Source organism: Muntiacus reevesi, chromosome 2 (assembly GCF_963930625.1).
Source record: "Muntiacus reevesi chromosome 2, mMunRee1.1, whole genome shotgun sequence".
NCBI lineage: Eukaryota > Metazoa > Chordata > Mammalia > Artiodactyla > Cervidae > Muntiacus > Muntiacus reevesi.
This window is the reverse complement of record NC_089250.1, coordinates 188,727,745-188,741,308: the sequence shown is the minus strand read 5'-3', so window position 1 is coordinate 188,741,308 and position 13,564 is coordinate 188,727,745. Positions and strand designations below refer to the sequence as shown.

The window sequence follows — 13,564 nt, the reverse complement described above, 5'->3', positions numbered from 1 at the left end:
AAGAAACTTGCCAGGGTGACCAAGCATACGTCCCCCCAACCAAGCTCAAGTCCCACTCTGGGCTCCTCGCTCCACTGTCTTGCCAGGGCTCCTATTCAGCGTTCATGTGTCACCTGCTAAATGCTGAAGCACTAAAGGTTCTCATTTCTGACAACCTGAGGGCTGACATCGCGCAGGCCCCCTCTGGGTCAAAAAGCACAGAAAGCGCAATGACTTGCCCAGCGTCACACAGCAGCTCGGGCAGAGACCTCGACCTCCTGATACCTGGTCCCTGGCTCGCCCTCATCAGAAACCTGCTAGGCCTGGGGTTGGCTCTGGCTTTGCAAAAATGAGGCCAGAAGGTTCAATTTCATTTCAGCAGAGACTTCAGAAGGGGGGGAAAAAAAAAGTCAAACTTGGGACTCCTTAACTCCCAGCTAACTTGGAAGGTTCAAAGTCACTATTGTTCTATTCCCGCCATGCCCTTGCAGGGATTCAAGAGAGGAGTAATCTTTGAAGGTCAGGTCATGAAATTGATAGCTACTTTTCCTTATAGGCGAAAAGCCTATTTTCCCATATTTTTCAACCAAGAAATTCAAACAATTCATTCTCTTGTCTCAGGTCCACTTATTAAGTTACTGCTTTAACTGAATCCAAAAAGAAATGACTGTCATTTCAGACTGAAGGGTAGAATAGGACATGAACGAGCATCTGGCTGCACACTTCTCTGGCCAGAGGACCAAGGCACCCTGGTCTTCCTTTCAGCACTCAATTGCTGAAAATTAAAAGGTCCTGTGATTTTTTTTTTTTTTTTTGGTTTCAGAATGAGTTGCCCATCACTGGGGACCTGAGGCAGAGCATATTTCTCTGCAAACTGGGGATGGGAGTGAAGGGTCCAGGGCGGCACATTCATTTCACACAACTTCCTTGTCTGGGCTTAAAAGTGGAGGAGGTGTGAATTCTGGGTGCTGCCTCTGTCGAAAAAAAACAAGTCGATGCCACATTCAAATCAGGTCATGGCAGACTTGTGACTTGTGACCACATGCCTTTTTATTCCTATGCTTTCAGCCGCCTTTTAAAGTAAAGAGTGCACTGCTGAAGAGGGGATGACGGGGTATGCAGGGGGAACTGGGGCCACCATCTCTTTACTCAAGAAGTCCAAGGCTATCAACAAGCTCACCAGGTCCAGGGATGATGTGAGAAGCACCATGTTACAGAGAAATATCTGGGAGAAAAAAACAGCCACAGGTCCCATCTCAAAACAGGAAGGGAATGGAAAAGAAAACAAGATAAGACAGAGGAAGGGAGCAGCTGGCCTGAGGGAAACGGAGGAGTACGCAGAAACAGTGTGGTTTTCTAAGAGAGCACCTGCTGTTTCTGCGAGCTGGGCACCCACACCTCCTTCTTCTGATGAATGTGTTTCTTTCTGAGGGCGTCACATGGGGCAAATGCACATCTGGCCTGACCAATCAGCGCTGGCCGGCCCTCTGCAGGGTGGGCAAGCCAGACCCGCCAGCAACAGCGAGCCTCAGCTCCCAGGCTTCAGTTGCAGCGCTCTCCCCACTTGGCGGCTTGGCAGGATGTGGGCCCTGAGCTGCCAATGGTCATCTATGCACCCGAGTCCAGCCCCTCCTGGGCCTCCCAGTTAGACAAACAATAATTGCCTTTTCTGCGTGAGTTAGTCTGAGTTGAATATCTAAATCTTACAACCACAAGAATCCTAACATATCCTCATGTTAAAAAAAAAAAAAAAGTCTTTATATTTATACTTCCTAGAGTCACAATTTCCAGATGGGGACAATGAAGTCCAGAGCTTGGGGACACCCTCCAAGGCACATGTAGGTCTGGCTGGTGAGACAGGACCATAAGTCACATCTCCCATCTCCCCCATCGACACTGTCCTCTGGCTTGAAACCAAGTGAGAAAATGCGCCTGACACCCTTCCAAGTCACAGGAATTAACAGCTGTGTGGTTTCACCCAAACACCGAGACAGTCTAAGGAGAGAGCACCCAGTGGCCACACCTTCAAACACGAGGATAACTGAGAGGTCAAATAAACAATTCAAAGAGCCCCAGAATACACCTGCTGCTGCCCAGTTAGGTGTCTCTTTGCTGGATGCGCCTGCAAAAGTTGTATTTATTTACGATGAGTGGGGCCAGGAAAACAGAAGGGGACTACACAGCTGAGGGGGGCATGGAGAACCACACCCCACTGAACCCTGAAGTCGCATCCACCAGCCAAGCAAAGCCTCTCGGGAAATTCCTCTGAGCCCTTTCTGACACAACCTGGTCAAGTAACCACCTGGAAAACAGGGTTCTGGAGGCTGGTGAACATGTCCCCCTGTGTCCCCTGCACAGGGCAGGCAGGCTGAACCTGCAGGGAGCCCACCCCCAGGGAGGGAACCCCCACCCCCTGGAACCCAACAGAGAGCGGGGACGGCAGCCTTGCAGAGCCGCTGCAGCCCCTGTGCGCCAGGACTAGGCTGCCCGGTTGAGTCACTGGATTGTGTGTTTGAGGCCAAGCCTGCCCTTGTCCACACCATGGTTAGTCACAGCCCCGGCCTGGTTAGACAGCAGCCCTTAAAAGGACTGGAACAAAAAGAGGTAGCATCTTTCCAAAACAAAACTGACGAGAACACAGTGTACAAAATGGGGTGAAGTCGTCCATTTTCCCCCAGGGTGGCTGCAGGACAGCTAAACCCAAAGCTTCAGCAGATAATTTTCTTCCAAGTTAGAACAAAAAGTCAAAATGATGCAAATGAGCAAACAAGTATGGCTTACCTTGTGTCCGCCCCTCACCTCCCCGCCACAGTGATATTTGTTGGCAAAGGTTTTCTGAACCAGAAAGGAATTCCTAAACCAGGATGCTTACTGCACACTTTGGACAGAAAAAAAAGCATGCTGGAGATCTCAGCCTAAAAAGAGGGCTGATGGCAACAGGGAGACACTTGGGTTATATTCATTGAAATACGATCGTGGCATTCACAGAGAGCTGCCAAGATCATCAGAATGGGGCCAGCGGGGTGGGGGTAGGGGCGGGTTTTGGCTGCATAATCGCAGCAAACTCCCCCAAACAAATGAGTTCCCAGTCAACTGATTTACTGAGAGGCTCCATTTTCCAGCTTTGGATGCCTGGACTCGCACAGTCCGGGCTGATGAGCTGGCGAGCTGGCTGCAGAGGAGCCGCCGTGAGCCCAGGACCCAGAGGAGGGCTCACAGGAGATGCTCCCCCGACGCCAGAGCAGAACGCAGGCGGGAGCTGGGGAGAGCCCAGATCTGTCCCAGGAGGTGTGCTGGAAGCTCCCCTCTGGCAGGCAGAGCTCCCACCTCACTTGACCCCATCACTTCCTCCACCCTGAGCGCCCGGGGCCGTGGCCAGAGACCCCATCTGTGTGGCTGCGAGCCCGGCCCATGACACAAGCAACAGTTCAAACTTGCTTCATTCCCGGGGCTGACAATGCTCTCCAGATGGAGGCAATAGCGTCTAAACAAGAAGGAGGTGAAAAGTAAACCAGAATCGTTCTTGACAAGGGCAGAGAAGATGACCAAACGATTCTGTTCCCTGACCCCAATGCACCGAACACCAGTGTACCTCACTCTAAACAGATGAGGGCTTGAAAAAAATCTTAATGTAAGAATCTGGGGGGTTGCATTTGATCATTTGATTCCCCCAATACCATAATCATGAAAAGCATCTAATTTCATCAGCCCTGGGCCATTTTTCTTCCTGCAATGCACTGGCAATAATGACTTTAGTCAAAAATCATCATCCTGGGTTATCGGAATTATTAGGAAGAACACCAATAATGATAAAGATGACCATACTATTAATAATAATGACAGTAGTTGTGAAATAACTGTAGTGGGAGATACTTCTGACATGGACCAGGCACCGTTCTGAGCATGTTACGTGCATTAGCCCATTTCATTCTCTTAATAACAAAGTAAATACTCTCTTTTGACAGATGGGAAACAGAAGCAGGGGTTAAGAGGGCAGGGCCTCGCTCCAGGCTGCCCACAGATGAAAGCAGGCCTTGTACGGATCTGGCCACAGCTGTCCCCAAAAGGCGGGCTGTGTAGAGTGAGGTACACAGGTGTCTGAGTGACCGGCGCGCCGAGGGACACACACGGGGGACCAGACACAGGATGGCCCGGTGGGCAGGCTGGCGGTGGCGCGTGCACTCACCTTCATTCTCCCCACTCGTCTTGATGCCTTTTGAACCACCCTCTGTACCTTTAGCCTTCTCGGCGTCTTCCTGGGCATCCTCGGCAGGCCCTTTCTCCTCGTCTTCCTCCTCCCCAACGTTTTTGTAGTTGGGTCTCTTTTGCACCCGCCTCTTGCCCTTGTGCTTGTTCATCTCAAGGGACCGCTCTAGCGTCTCGGTGGGTTTAATGAAACACCGAATGCTCGGCTTGGCCTGGAAAGTCGAATCAAGACAATGGACAGATTTGAACAGCGGGGTCTCGCTGGCTCCTATGGAGCTGTCTGAAGGTTTCCGCCCCAAGAAATTCCCTTCAGTATAGCAAATTCTATGTCTTCGTTGATCATTACGGCTATTCAGTTCAGTTCAGTTGCTCTGTCGTGTCCGACTCTTTGTAACCCCATGAACTGCAGCACGCCAGGCGTCCCAGTCCATCACCAACTCCCGGAGTTCACCCAAATCCATGTCCATTGAGTTGGTGATGCCATCCAACCATCTCATCCTGTCATCACCTTCTCCTCCTGCCCTCAATCTTTCCCAGCATCAGGGTCTTTTCAAATGAGTCAGCTCGTTGCATCATCATTACTATTAAATAATCTAAACAACAGCACCAGTTACCGTTTATTTATTGCCCACAGTGCCAAGTCACTGTGCCCTTGACCCACATCAGCTCCATGCTTCCCAAAGGTCAGAAACACACTTAATACTTTGGTGGTACTTTCTATGTGCCCGAAGCTGTTCTGAGGGCTCTGACTATATTATCTTACTTAACAGTTTACAAAACCCCCAGAGAATAGTACTGTTGTTATGCTCAAGTTATGCTCAGATGAGGAAATAGAAGTTCAGAGATGTTACACGACCCACCCAAGGCCACACAGCCAGGAGGTGACAGAGTGGGATTCAAAACCACTTACAATCTGCACAATTTATGTCTTAACCACAGCGCACTGATGTCATTGTTAACTTTCAATTTAAATATATTTATTTTAAGAGGAACTATATATCACAACAGAAATGAAACACCAGTGTGTCTTCCTAATATAAAAATAGAAAAGAAAAAGCAAGCTGAGTTGGATATAACCAGATTGCTGGCTCTCTTTAGAAGGGGAGCCTAACAAGTATGAGCGATGAGTTAAAGCTCATCCCCAAAGGAAACCTGCCCCCAAGGAAGAGGTTTTTCCCTAAAAAGCCCGAAGGTTTCTAAGAGAAAAGAAAAAGGACTGTGTGTCACCACAGTTCAGACCCTGCATTGTGGAAAACATAGCTGTGTCTCAGTCCTTACAGCAACCATGAGATATAGGGATTATCAATACCATTTTACAGACAAGAAAATGAGGCCCAGAAGGGCTAGGTGACTTGCCCAACATCATACAGTTACTGGCTGCAGAGTCAGAATCTGGGCTCTCGATCCTGCGAGAGCCCAATCCCAAAGCCCCAGGCTCTTCTAAAACATGTGAATTATCATATGTGAAACGAATCGCCAGCCCAGGTTCAATGCATGATACAGGGTGCTCGGGGCTGGTGCGCTGGGATGACCCAGAGGGATGGGATGGGGAGGGAGGTGGGAGGGGGGTTCAGGATGGGGGACACATGTATACCCACGGTGGAGTCAAGTCAATGTATGGCAAAACCAATACGATGTTGTAAAGTAAAATAAATAAATAAATAAATTTTTAAAAATAAATAAATAAAGTAATAGTGCTTCACCAGGAGCTCAAACTCAGGTCCCTGCTTAGCACTCTTTAAATAGTATTTATAAGCAAATGAACCAGGTCCAGAAAGGAGCAAGGATCAAAACTCGTCCCTCATCTGTTCAGGCCAGGATTCTGATTGAAGAGTTTTTCTCTCTGCAGGGTCCAGGTGATATCCAGACATCACTTTGTCATTGAAAAACAGAAATGTTTTAAAGCAAATTTTTCCATTATCTCAATTTGGTCTATCCATCTGAATTTACCCCAAACAGCCACCTACTGTCTTCTGGGGTCCACCGTACCCTGCCAATAAGTGGAATGTGCTCCAAGAACGCAGATTAATTTCAATAATGCTCAAAACAAAACCTAATTGAAAGTTAAATTAGCATCCAAATCCAGACATTAATTTTTATTTACCTAGTTTGGATTATTCATCCACAAAAACGACAGATAAAATTGAGACATGATTTAACTGTCCAGGAAACCCAGACAGCGCGTTACAGATGCCAAGAACTGAGAGACCAAAGACGAGAGCGTTCCGGGCGCGCACCTCTTGACAGACGGCATCCATCAGAGCCCACTTAGGATGCTGTGCGACGGAACGCGGCCCTGGATGCTCCTCACCCTCTCTGGAAGGACCCAGACCTTCCTCTGGTAGGTTAGGGCCCCAAGATGAAGCGACTGCTTCCTCTGATTACCACTCACTCCTAGGGAATTACACAGCACGCCGCATGCTACCGAAGCTTTCAGAAACAGAAAAGTGAGACCCCACGCAGAGCAGAACACCACTCAGTTAGAAGCTGAGAGCAGAAAATCACACGGATGGATGCAGACAGCACTCGCTGAGCTCTGGGTGAACTCAGATGTCCAGGACAACTAGCCGCCCTAGGACAGGAGGAGCGGTGCATAAGGTCCAGGGCTGGTCAGGGTGCGGGGAATACAGCTGGGACCTTTGTGAGCAGTGAAGTCTCTCTCAGCTCCTGGCTCCTTGTCTAAACCATAGGGCAGTAATTCTGGCCTCCTGGAACTAAAGGAAATCGTGGATGGAAAGCTCCTTCAGGCTTCCTGGGCGGCTCTGTGGTAAAGAACCTGCCTGCCAATGCAGAAGACATGGGTTCGATCCCCAATCCAGGAAGACCCCTCATGTCACAGAGCAAATAAGCCCGTGCACCACTACCAGTGAGCCTGTGCTCTAGAGCCCGGGGACCCCAACTGCTGAGGCCATGTGCTGCAGCTACCGCAGCCCACAAGGCTAGAGCCTGTGCTCCCCGAGAAGAGAAGACCCCGCAACGAGGATACTGCAAACCGCAACCAGAGAGTAGACCTTGCTCTTCGTAACTAGAGAAAAGGCCCATGCAGCGATGAAGATCTACCACAGCCAAAAATAAATAAAGTTAAAAAAATTTTTAAAGTCACTGGAACCAAAGATATTAATTATTAAAAAAAAAAAAGACAGAGAAAGTTCCTTCAGAGCCTGGACATGCAACAAGCAAACAGCAGACAGTTACCTTCCTGTCCCTGACTTCATGAAAAAAAAAAAATCAACTGTGAAAATGAATTTAGAAACTTTCCAAGGGATCTATTTTTCTTGGTGATCAGGTGTTGAGGAGGAAAGAGGGGGAAGGATGCTTACCAGGGAAATTTCAAACCTTTAAAACACAACCTACCCAGTAAGTAGCTGGAAATAACCTAAATACCCATCAAAAGGGGACTGGTTGGGTAATTATGGTCTGTCTATAGAGTGGGAATCCACGTGGATATAAAAAGACTTAAGTCTTTTTATACCTAGATCTACTGATGAAGAAACAACCTCCGGATAAAAAAAAATGCAAGAACTGGAAACAAAGCAGGGTCCCTTTTAAGGTAAAGCTTTATGATGGTGTAAACACAATTTTCCTGGAAAGCTGCATAGGAATGTATAAGAATTTCCTGTTTGAGGAAAGAAACAAGGTGGAACACGCACTCAAAAGTTTTTCATTTCTGTATCTTTCTGTCTGGTTTGAAATTTCTAACCATGTATGCAAGTTCACTTTTCCAAATATTCAACACGAATCATTTGGACACTGGGGTTGGAGATTTTATTTTCTTCTATATTTAAAAAGCCTGATTTTTTTTTTTTTTGCTTAATAATTTAATAACATCAAGTTCCCATAAGGGCTTCCCTGGTGGCTCAGTGGTAAAGAATTCACCTGCTAATGCAGGAGAGACAGGTTCGATCCCTGCAGAGCAACACAGCCTGTGTGTCATAACTACTGAGCCTGTACTCCACAATAACAGAAGCCACCTGATTGAGAAGCCTGCACACCGTAAGGAAAAATCCATGCAGCAACAAAGACCCAGCAGTGAAAAATAAGTAAAATTATTTTTAATAAAAGATCCAATTGTTACCATGGAGAGGCTGACAGTGGTTGGGAAGTGCAGGTTGGGATTGGTATCATTCCTGCTGTTTCTCACAAGGGCCTCTGGCTGCCAGGTCTCCCAGGAATCTTCATGTTCCACTGGATAACTCCAGATGACCTTTCTCCCAGAAAGCCCCTGAGAGAAGAGCCATCTCATGCCCCAGTGAGCTCTCCCCCTAAACCAGGTGTCTGGACCAGAGCAGGCCTTGATGGGCTGCTGAATGGTGGTCTGTACCAAATTACATCCAACGTGATGGAGAGATCAAGAAGAAGAAAACAAGAAAGTTTGGGGGCAGTGGGTGGTGGATGAAGAAAGGAGCCTAAGACCTCAGTAGCTGAACCTAGTGCAAGAGCCTGCACCGTGGGACCAACCAGAAGAAATGGGAAAGCCCCCTTCAGAGCCAAAAACCAGAAGGCCTTTGGGTTTATCTTCCCATAAAGAAAGAACAGCACGCACGTCTCGGAGACAAGCCTCCTGCACACAAGGTCTACATTTCCCAAAGGCCAGAGGCTCATGTTTCACCCACCAAGGGCTCACCTCATAGGGCCCTGGAACCTGAGCAACAGAAGGAGTGGAGTCATGGGATCCTCCTTGCTGACTCCAAGATGCTGCCTGTACCATCCCCTGTGGGGGATGCAGGAGGGGGGCCGTGGGCTCCGTGGCTGCACGTTTAGGCTGGCTTCTGGGGTCAGAGGCAGCTGAAGGCCAGAAATGTGATTTCAAGGGTGACCTAGAGGTCTAAGTTCTCCTGAGAGCGTCTGCCCCCACCAGCTGGTTAATGACACCTTCCACCAACCGGCCTGCCTCCAACCTTTGGTCCTTGCTTCAAAATTAAATACTGCAAAAAAGTGACTCCCCCAGGGGTCAGTGATAACTAAGGCCTCTCAGGGGCTGTGAGATCTGAGAACAGGGTCTGCAAGGAGAGCGAGAGGGTCAGGAGGAAGGACTGAAACCTGCAAGGCCCAGGCATCTGAGTGGAGAAGGAGAGGCAGAATCACTGATGCCACAGAGGGCAAACAGAACGTCCTCCACTAGGTCTGGGTGTGCCCCTTGGAAAGGGGTGTGTTCACCCCGCACCAGAAAGACCCTAAAACACACTGCACCAGAAAGACCCCATTGTGATCAACCAATCAAGGGTTCCATTTACAGTTAAAAAACTGTCGACTCAAAACATGTACATGTACACCAGGTTGTCCTGAGTGGACAGATATTGACCAATGACAGTACACAGAGCAAGGTCTGCAAGGATACACAAACTGAAAACGGTGGTTCCTTTTCAGGAAGATCTTGAGGTCGGGGGAACTTTCACTTTCTACTGTAGTCGCTTCTGTATCATTCAGTTGTTTAGCAGTGCCATTAAACTGTCAAGAATGCCTTTAAAGAATGTACCTAATGCCACCAAATTGTATACTTAAAAATGGTACTTGCTGTAGGTATTTCACAATTGAACAACAACAACAAAAAACAGCTTTTTAAAAGACACCTCTGGAAGTCAGAATGGTGATTTGCTGGTGGAAGGGGCAGGGTGGGGGTGGGGTGCTGGTTATAGACTGAGAAGGAGCTGCAGGGGACGTCAGAGGTGTTTTTCTCTTGACCCGAATCACAAGCTTCCCCCACGATCTGAAAGTAGAGCAGTCCTACGAGACCTTCCGTGAGCCAGGACGAAGTGAAGAAGCTATTACCTTAGGACACACCTTGCTGACAGGCACACAGGCTAAACGGGGATGAAGCACAGATGCTCACAGACGCAGCTCAAAGCTCCAGGCCTCGACCCTGAGGTGCTGACAGTGGTGGGGCTGCTCAGGAGGCGCGTGTACACCTGTATACACAAATGTAACCACTGCTCCAAAGCCATCAAGCAGTACAGCGAAGATCACTGCACTTTTATGCACTTTACTCATGTTATTTCTCAATTTAAAAACTGTTTACCGAGAGGATTTCCAGTGAATTCAGATTGTCGCAATGCCCTAAATACAAGTGAGGAGCAAATTAGATGATGTGGGGAGCTGGCTTCGCGGCAGTCGCCAGCTGGGTTGAGCCCCGGCTAGACCCCGGCGCTGGGCTGGAGCTCACAGCCCAGCCGGGAGTTGGGAGGCACTGCCGTGCGTGCCACTAGCACGGACACCCTGGGGGCGCGGAGGGAGGCGTGGGGAACCGTGCCAGGGCAGCGGCAGGTGGGCGGGGGTGGCGCGGCGCACTGGGGAGGCCTGTGTGGAGAAGGAAATGACTAGCCCGAGGCTTGCGTGTGAGCAGTTTACTGGAACACTCGGGAGGAGAGGAGAATGTCGGGCAGGGCGGCTCAGAGCTCCGGGCAGTCACCTTTAACTCTGTCACGGCAGGGCCACCTGGAGCTGGTGTGCCGGTGCCAGTGGGGGTGCCCGGGGACAGTGTGCCGGGCCAGCCCCTAGGCGGCGGCCGCTGGGCCGGCCAGGTTCACAGGAAGGCGTTCACGATGCTCACGTCCTGGGAAGAGCCGTCCGGGGCCCCTGCCGCGGCACAGACGACCTGCTGAGTGGGTGTTCTGGGGCTCCTCAGTGCTGGAGGAGGGAGTGGGGAGGCAGCACGGGGACAAGAGGTGGGCCAGGGAAGAAATCTGACTGAGAAGAAAGGCGAGGGAAAGAGGCTGGAGGCTGGAAGGGGCAGGTAAGGAAAAGGGTGGGTGGCGTGGCCTGGAATTCTGTCTGGATCTGTGGGAGCTGTTATCATGGTCAAGCTGAGAGGCACCTCCAGGCTCTCCCGGGCCTAGCCCGCTCACTTTCTGAGGAAGCAATTAGCATCCTTCTGGTTCAAACAGCTCTGCTAAGGGACTTGGGAACCAGGAGACAGATTTTCCCCTAAAAAAAAGGAGGCAGGTCATGAGGACTAACCAAAAAAACCACGAAACGTGACGGCAGACCTGAGCCCAGATCTCAGACCCGTTTGTTGGCCGAGTGAGCCTCACCCAACGAGCCTCAGTTCCTGTGTCTGAAAAACAGGGACAGCAGCAACTCCATCACATGCCACCATCAGGCTGAAGCGAGACGCTGAACACAAAAATGCCAGCCTGACCTCTGCCACAAAGAGGCACAAAAACACCAGCACGACGTCTGCCACAAAGAGGCACGCTAGAGATACTTATTCACCTTCTACTCCCTGGCAAATACCACACTTAGATGGGAGAGCTGGTAGGGGAGGGAGGTCTACCTTTTTAAAACCAATCAAACTAGCAACTTTCTGTTTGCTGGCTTCCTAGTTTGTGAGTGGCTTAGACTCAGCTCCCCAAAGTGCTCCTCGCCTCCTCCCTAGCCTCCAGCCTTGGGGGGCTGGGCCTGCGGGATGATCAGCACAAAGGCAAAGTGAGTGGGCCTGGAGTGGGGCCTAAGGGGCACTGGAGTGGTCGGAGCCCCGCTTGCTGGCCCACACACCCTGCCCGCGGCCTTCTCCCCTTTGGGCCTCGGTTTCCACGTGCATCAAATGAGCCTCATGTTGACACTTTCCCCACAGGACTCCTGTGAGGTGCCGAGGGGTAGTAGCCCACTTCCCTGTTTTGTTTTGTTTTTCCAGGTAATAATAGCTGTTACCAACACCCAGTGAGCATAGGAAGCATGCCCAGAGATGCTCTGGGCACTTGACATATATTGATGGACTCACTTTATCCTCCTAATGACAGAGGCGGGGAGGGGGCTGCTGAGGGGAGGGACTTGCCCAGGTCACTGCTCTTGAGAGGCAGAGCTAGGGTTTGAACCCGGGAAGAGAAGCTTCAGCGCCCCCCGCCCCCCACGTGCTCAACCATTCTGCTGCCAAGCTCAAGCGTTCACCCCCACCCACAAGCACCAGCAAAGCCTCACTGTGTGGGGCCAGCCTCTCAAAAGGAGATGTAAAGATCCTGCCATGCCCGAGTCACACTGCCCAGAGGAGCGGACAGCCCTGCCCAGGGACAGTCCACACATCACATCACTTTTCAGGTGGCCCTCTGACCCAACGGGCATTAGGGATGCACATGCTTAGTCGCTCAGTCATGCCCGATTCTTCGTGACCCAATGAACTCTAGCCCACCAGGCAAGAATACTGGAATGGGTTGCCATTTCCTTCTCCAGGGGATCTTCCTGACCCAGGGATCAAACATGCATCTCCTGGGTCTCCTGCACTGGCAGGCGGATTCTTTACCTCTAAGCTACCAGGGAAGCCACACAATGTGCAATTTTTCCCATTTTTGCCTCAGAGGCACAGAGCTCCAAACGTCATGGTGGGTGGGGGGGTGAGTTCATGGTGACTTGGGTTTATGGCCACCATAACCAACAGCACGTGGCTTTGCAACCAGCTGCACAGGGAAGCAGGGTCGCTAATCGCCACCAAGCAACCCTACACTCACTCCAGAACAAGGAGATCAGCAAGCAAACGTCAGATGGAATCAACTCCGGGGTGATGTATGGGTGTGTGTGGTACATGCCAAACTCTGAGTGACGTGGCTGCTGAGCCAAAGCCCACACGTGTCCAGGATGTACAACTACAGCAATGTCGGTGGGGCGACCGGGCAGCACGGCCAAGCTTAACGGGGAAAATAAAACCCGAGGCGGGCAAAACATGAAGAGGTGACATGCCACTTCCATTAACAAGAGGAGCCTGGCTTTCTTCCCCACAATCGGCCAACTATCAGCGAGTGTCGTAGTGGCTGAGGCATCATCCAAAGCAGGGCCTATTTGTCTGGAATCGGAGCTCAGAGGCCTCACGCTGCACACACACACACACACACACACACACACCCCCCCAGCGCTGGCCTCTGTGGGAACCAGAGATGGTGCTGGGAAGCACGTGGGAACCATGCTGAGATGGTGCTGGGACTACTTAGAAAGCAGCCCACCCCCCGGCCTTCCCCAACCCTGACCAACTTCTCTGTCGCTCTCAACCAAGCACTGCCTAGTCTGGCCCTCTGATGCTGCATCTAGCACTCCATGAAAAGCTAATAAATGCTTGCAGCGTGAATTAATCCCAAGATATTAATCTCAAAATATTTATGATTGAAAAGGCATGTTCAACACTCAGGCAAAATAAAATATCTTATCATCTGGTGAAACAGTGATAAACCAAGCACTTGGCTGGTGTTGCTTTAGGAGGAATATATGACTACATCTTGTTCTGTAGAAAAAAACATAATGAATTGTGAAATAGTGGTGACTCTCAGTGACCTGAAACATTCGGCCCAGAACCCTAATCTCATGCTAAACTGGAGAGCATCACTGCAGATGGTGGCAGAAGAGCCAGAAGCAGAAGAAGCCTGGGGACTTGAGGCTGGACGCCTGCAACCACCTGTCG

General features: G+C 50.2%; 1 protein-coding gene across 8 annotated transcripts in view; it reads right to left on the bottom strand.

The window, feature by feature from the left end:
- The window catches only part of CLEC16A (C-type lectin domain containing 16A), a 233,074-nt gene that overhangs the window by 164,928 nt on the left and 54,582 nt on the right, over window positions 1-13,564 (bottom strand). For 7 of the 8 annotated variants that reach the window (XM_065924327.1, XM_065924329.1, XM_065924330.1 and 4 more), the window contains one exon: window positions 4,166-4,397. In XM_065924327.1, the coding sequence (XP_065780399.1) occupies window positions 4,166-4,397 (232 nt within the window). The remainder of the gene's footprint in view (window positions 1-4,165; window positions 4,398-13,564) is intronic. The other variant, XM_065924328.1, reaches the window with a different exon arrangement.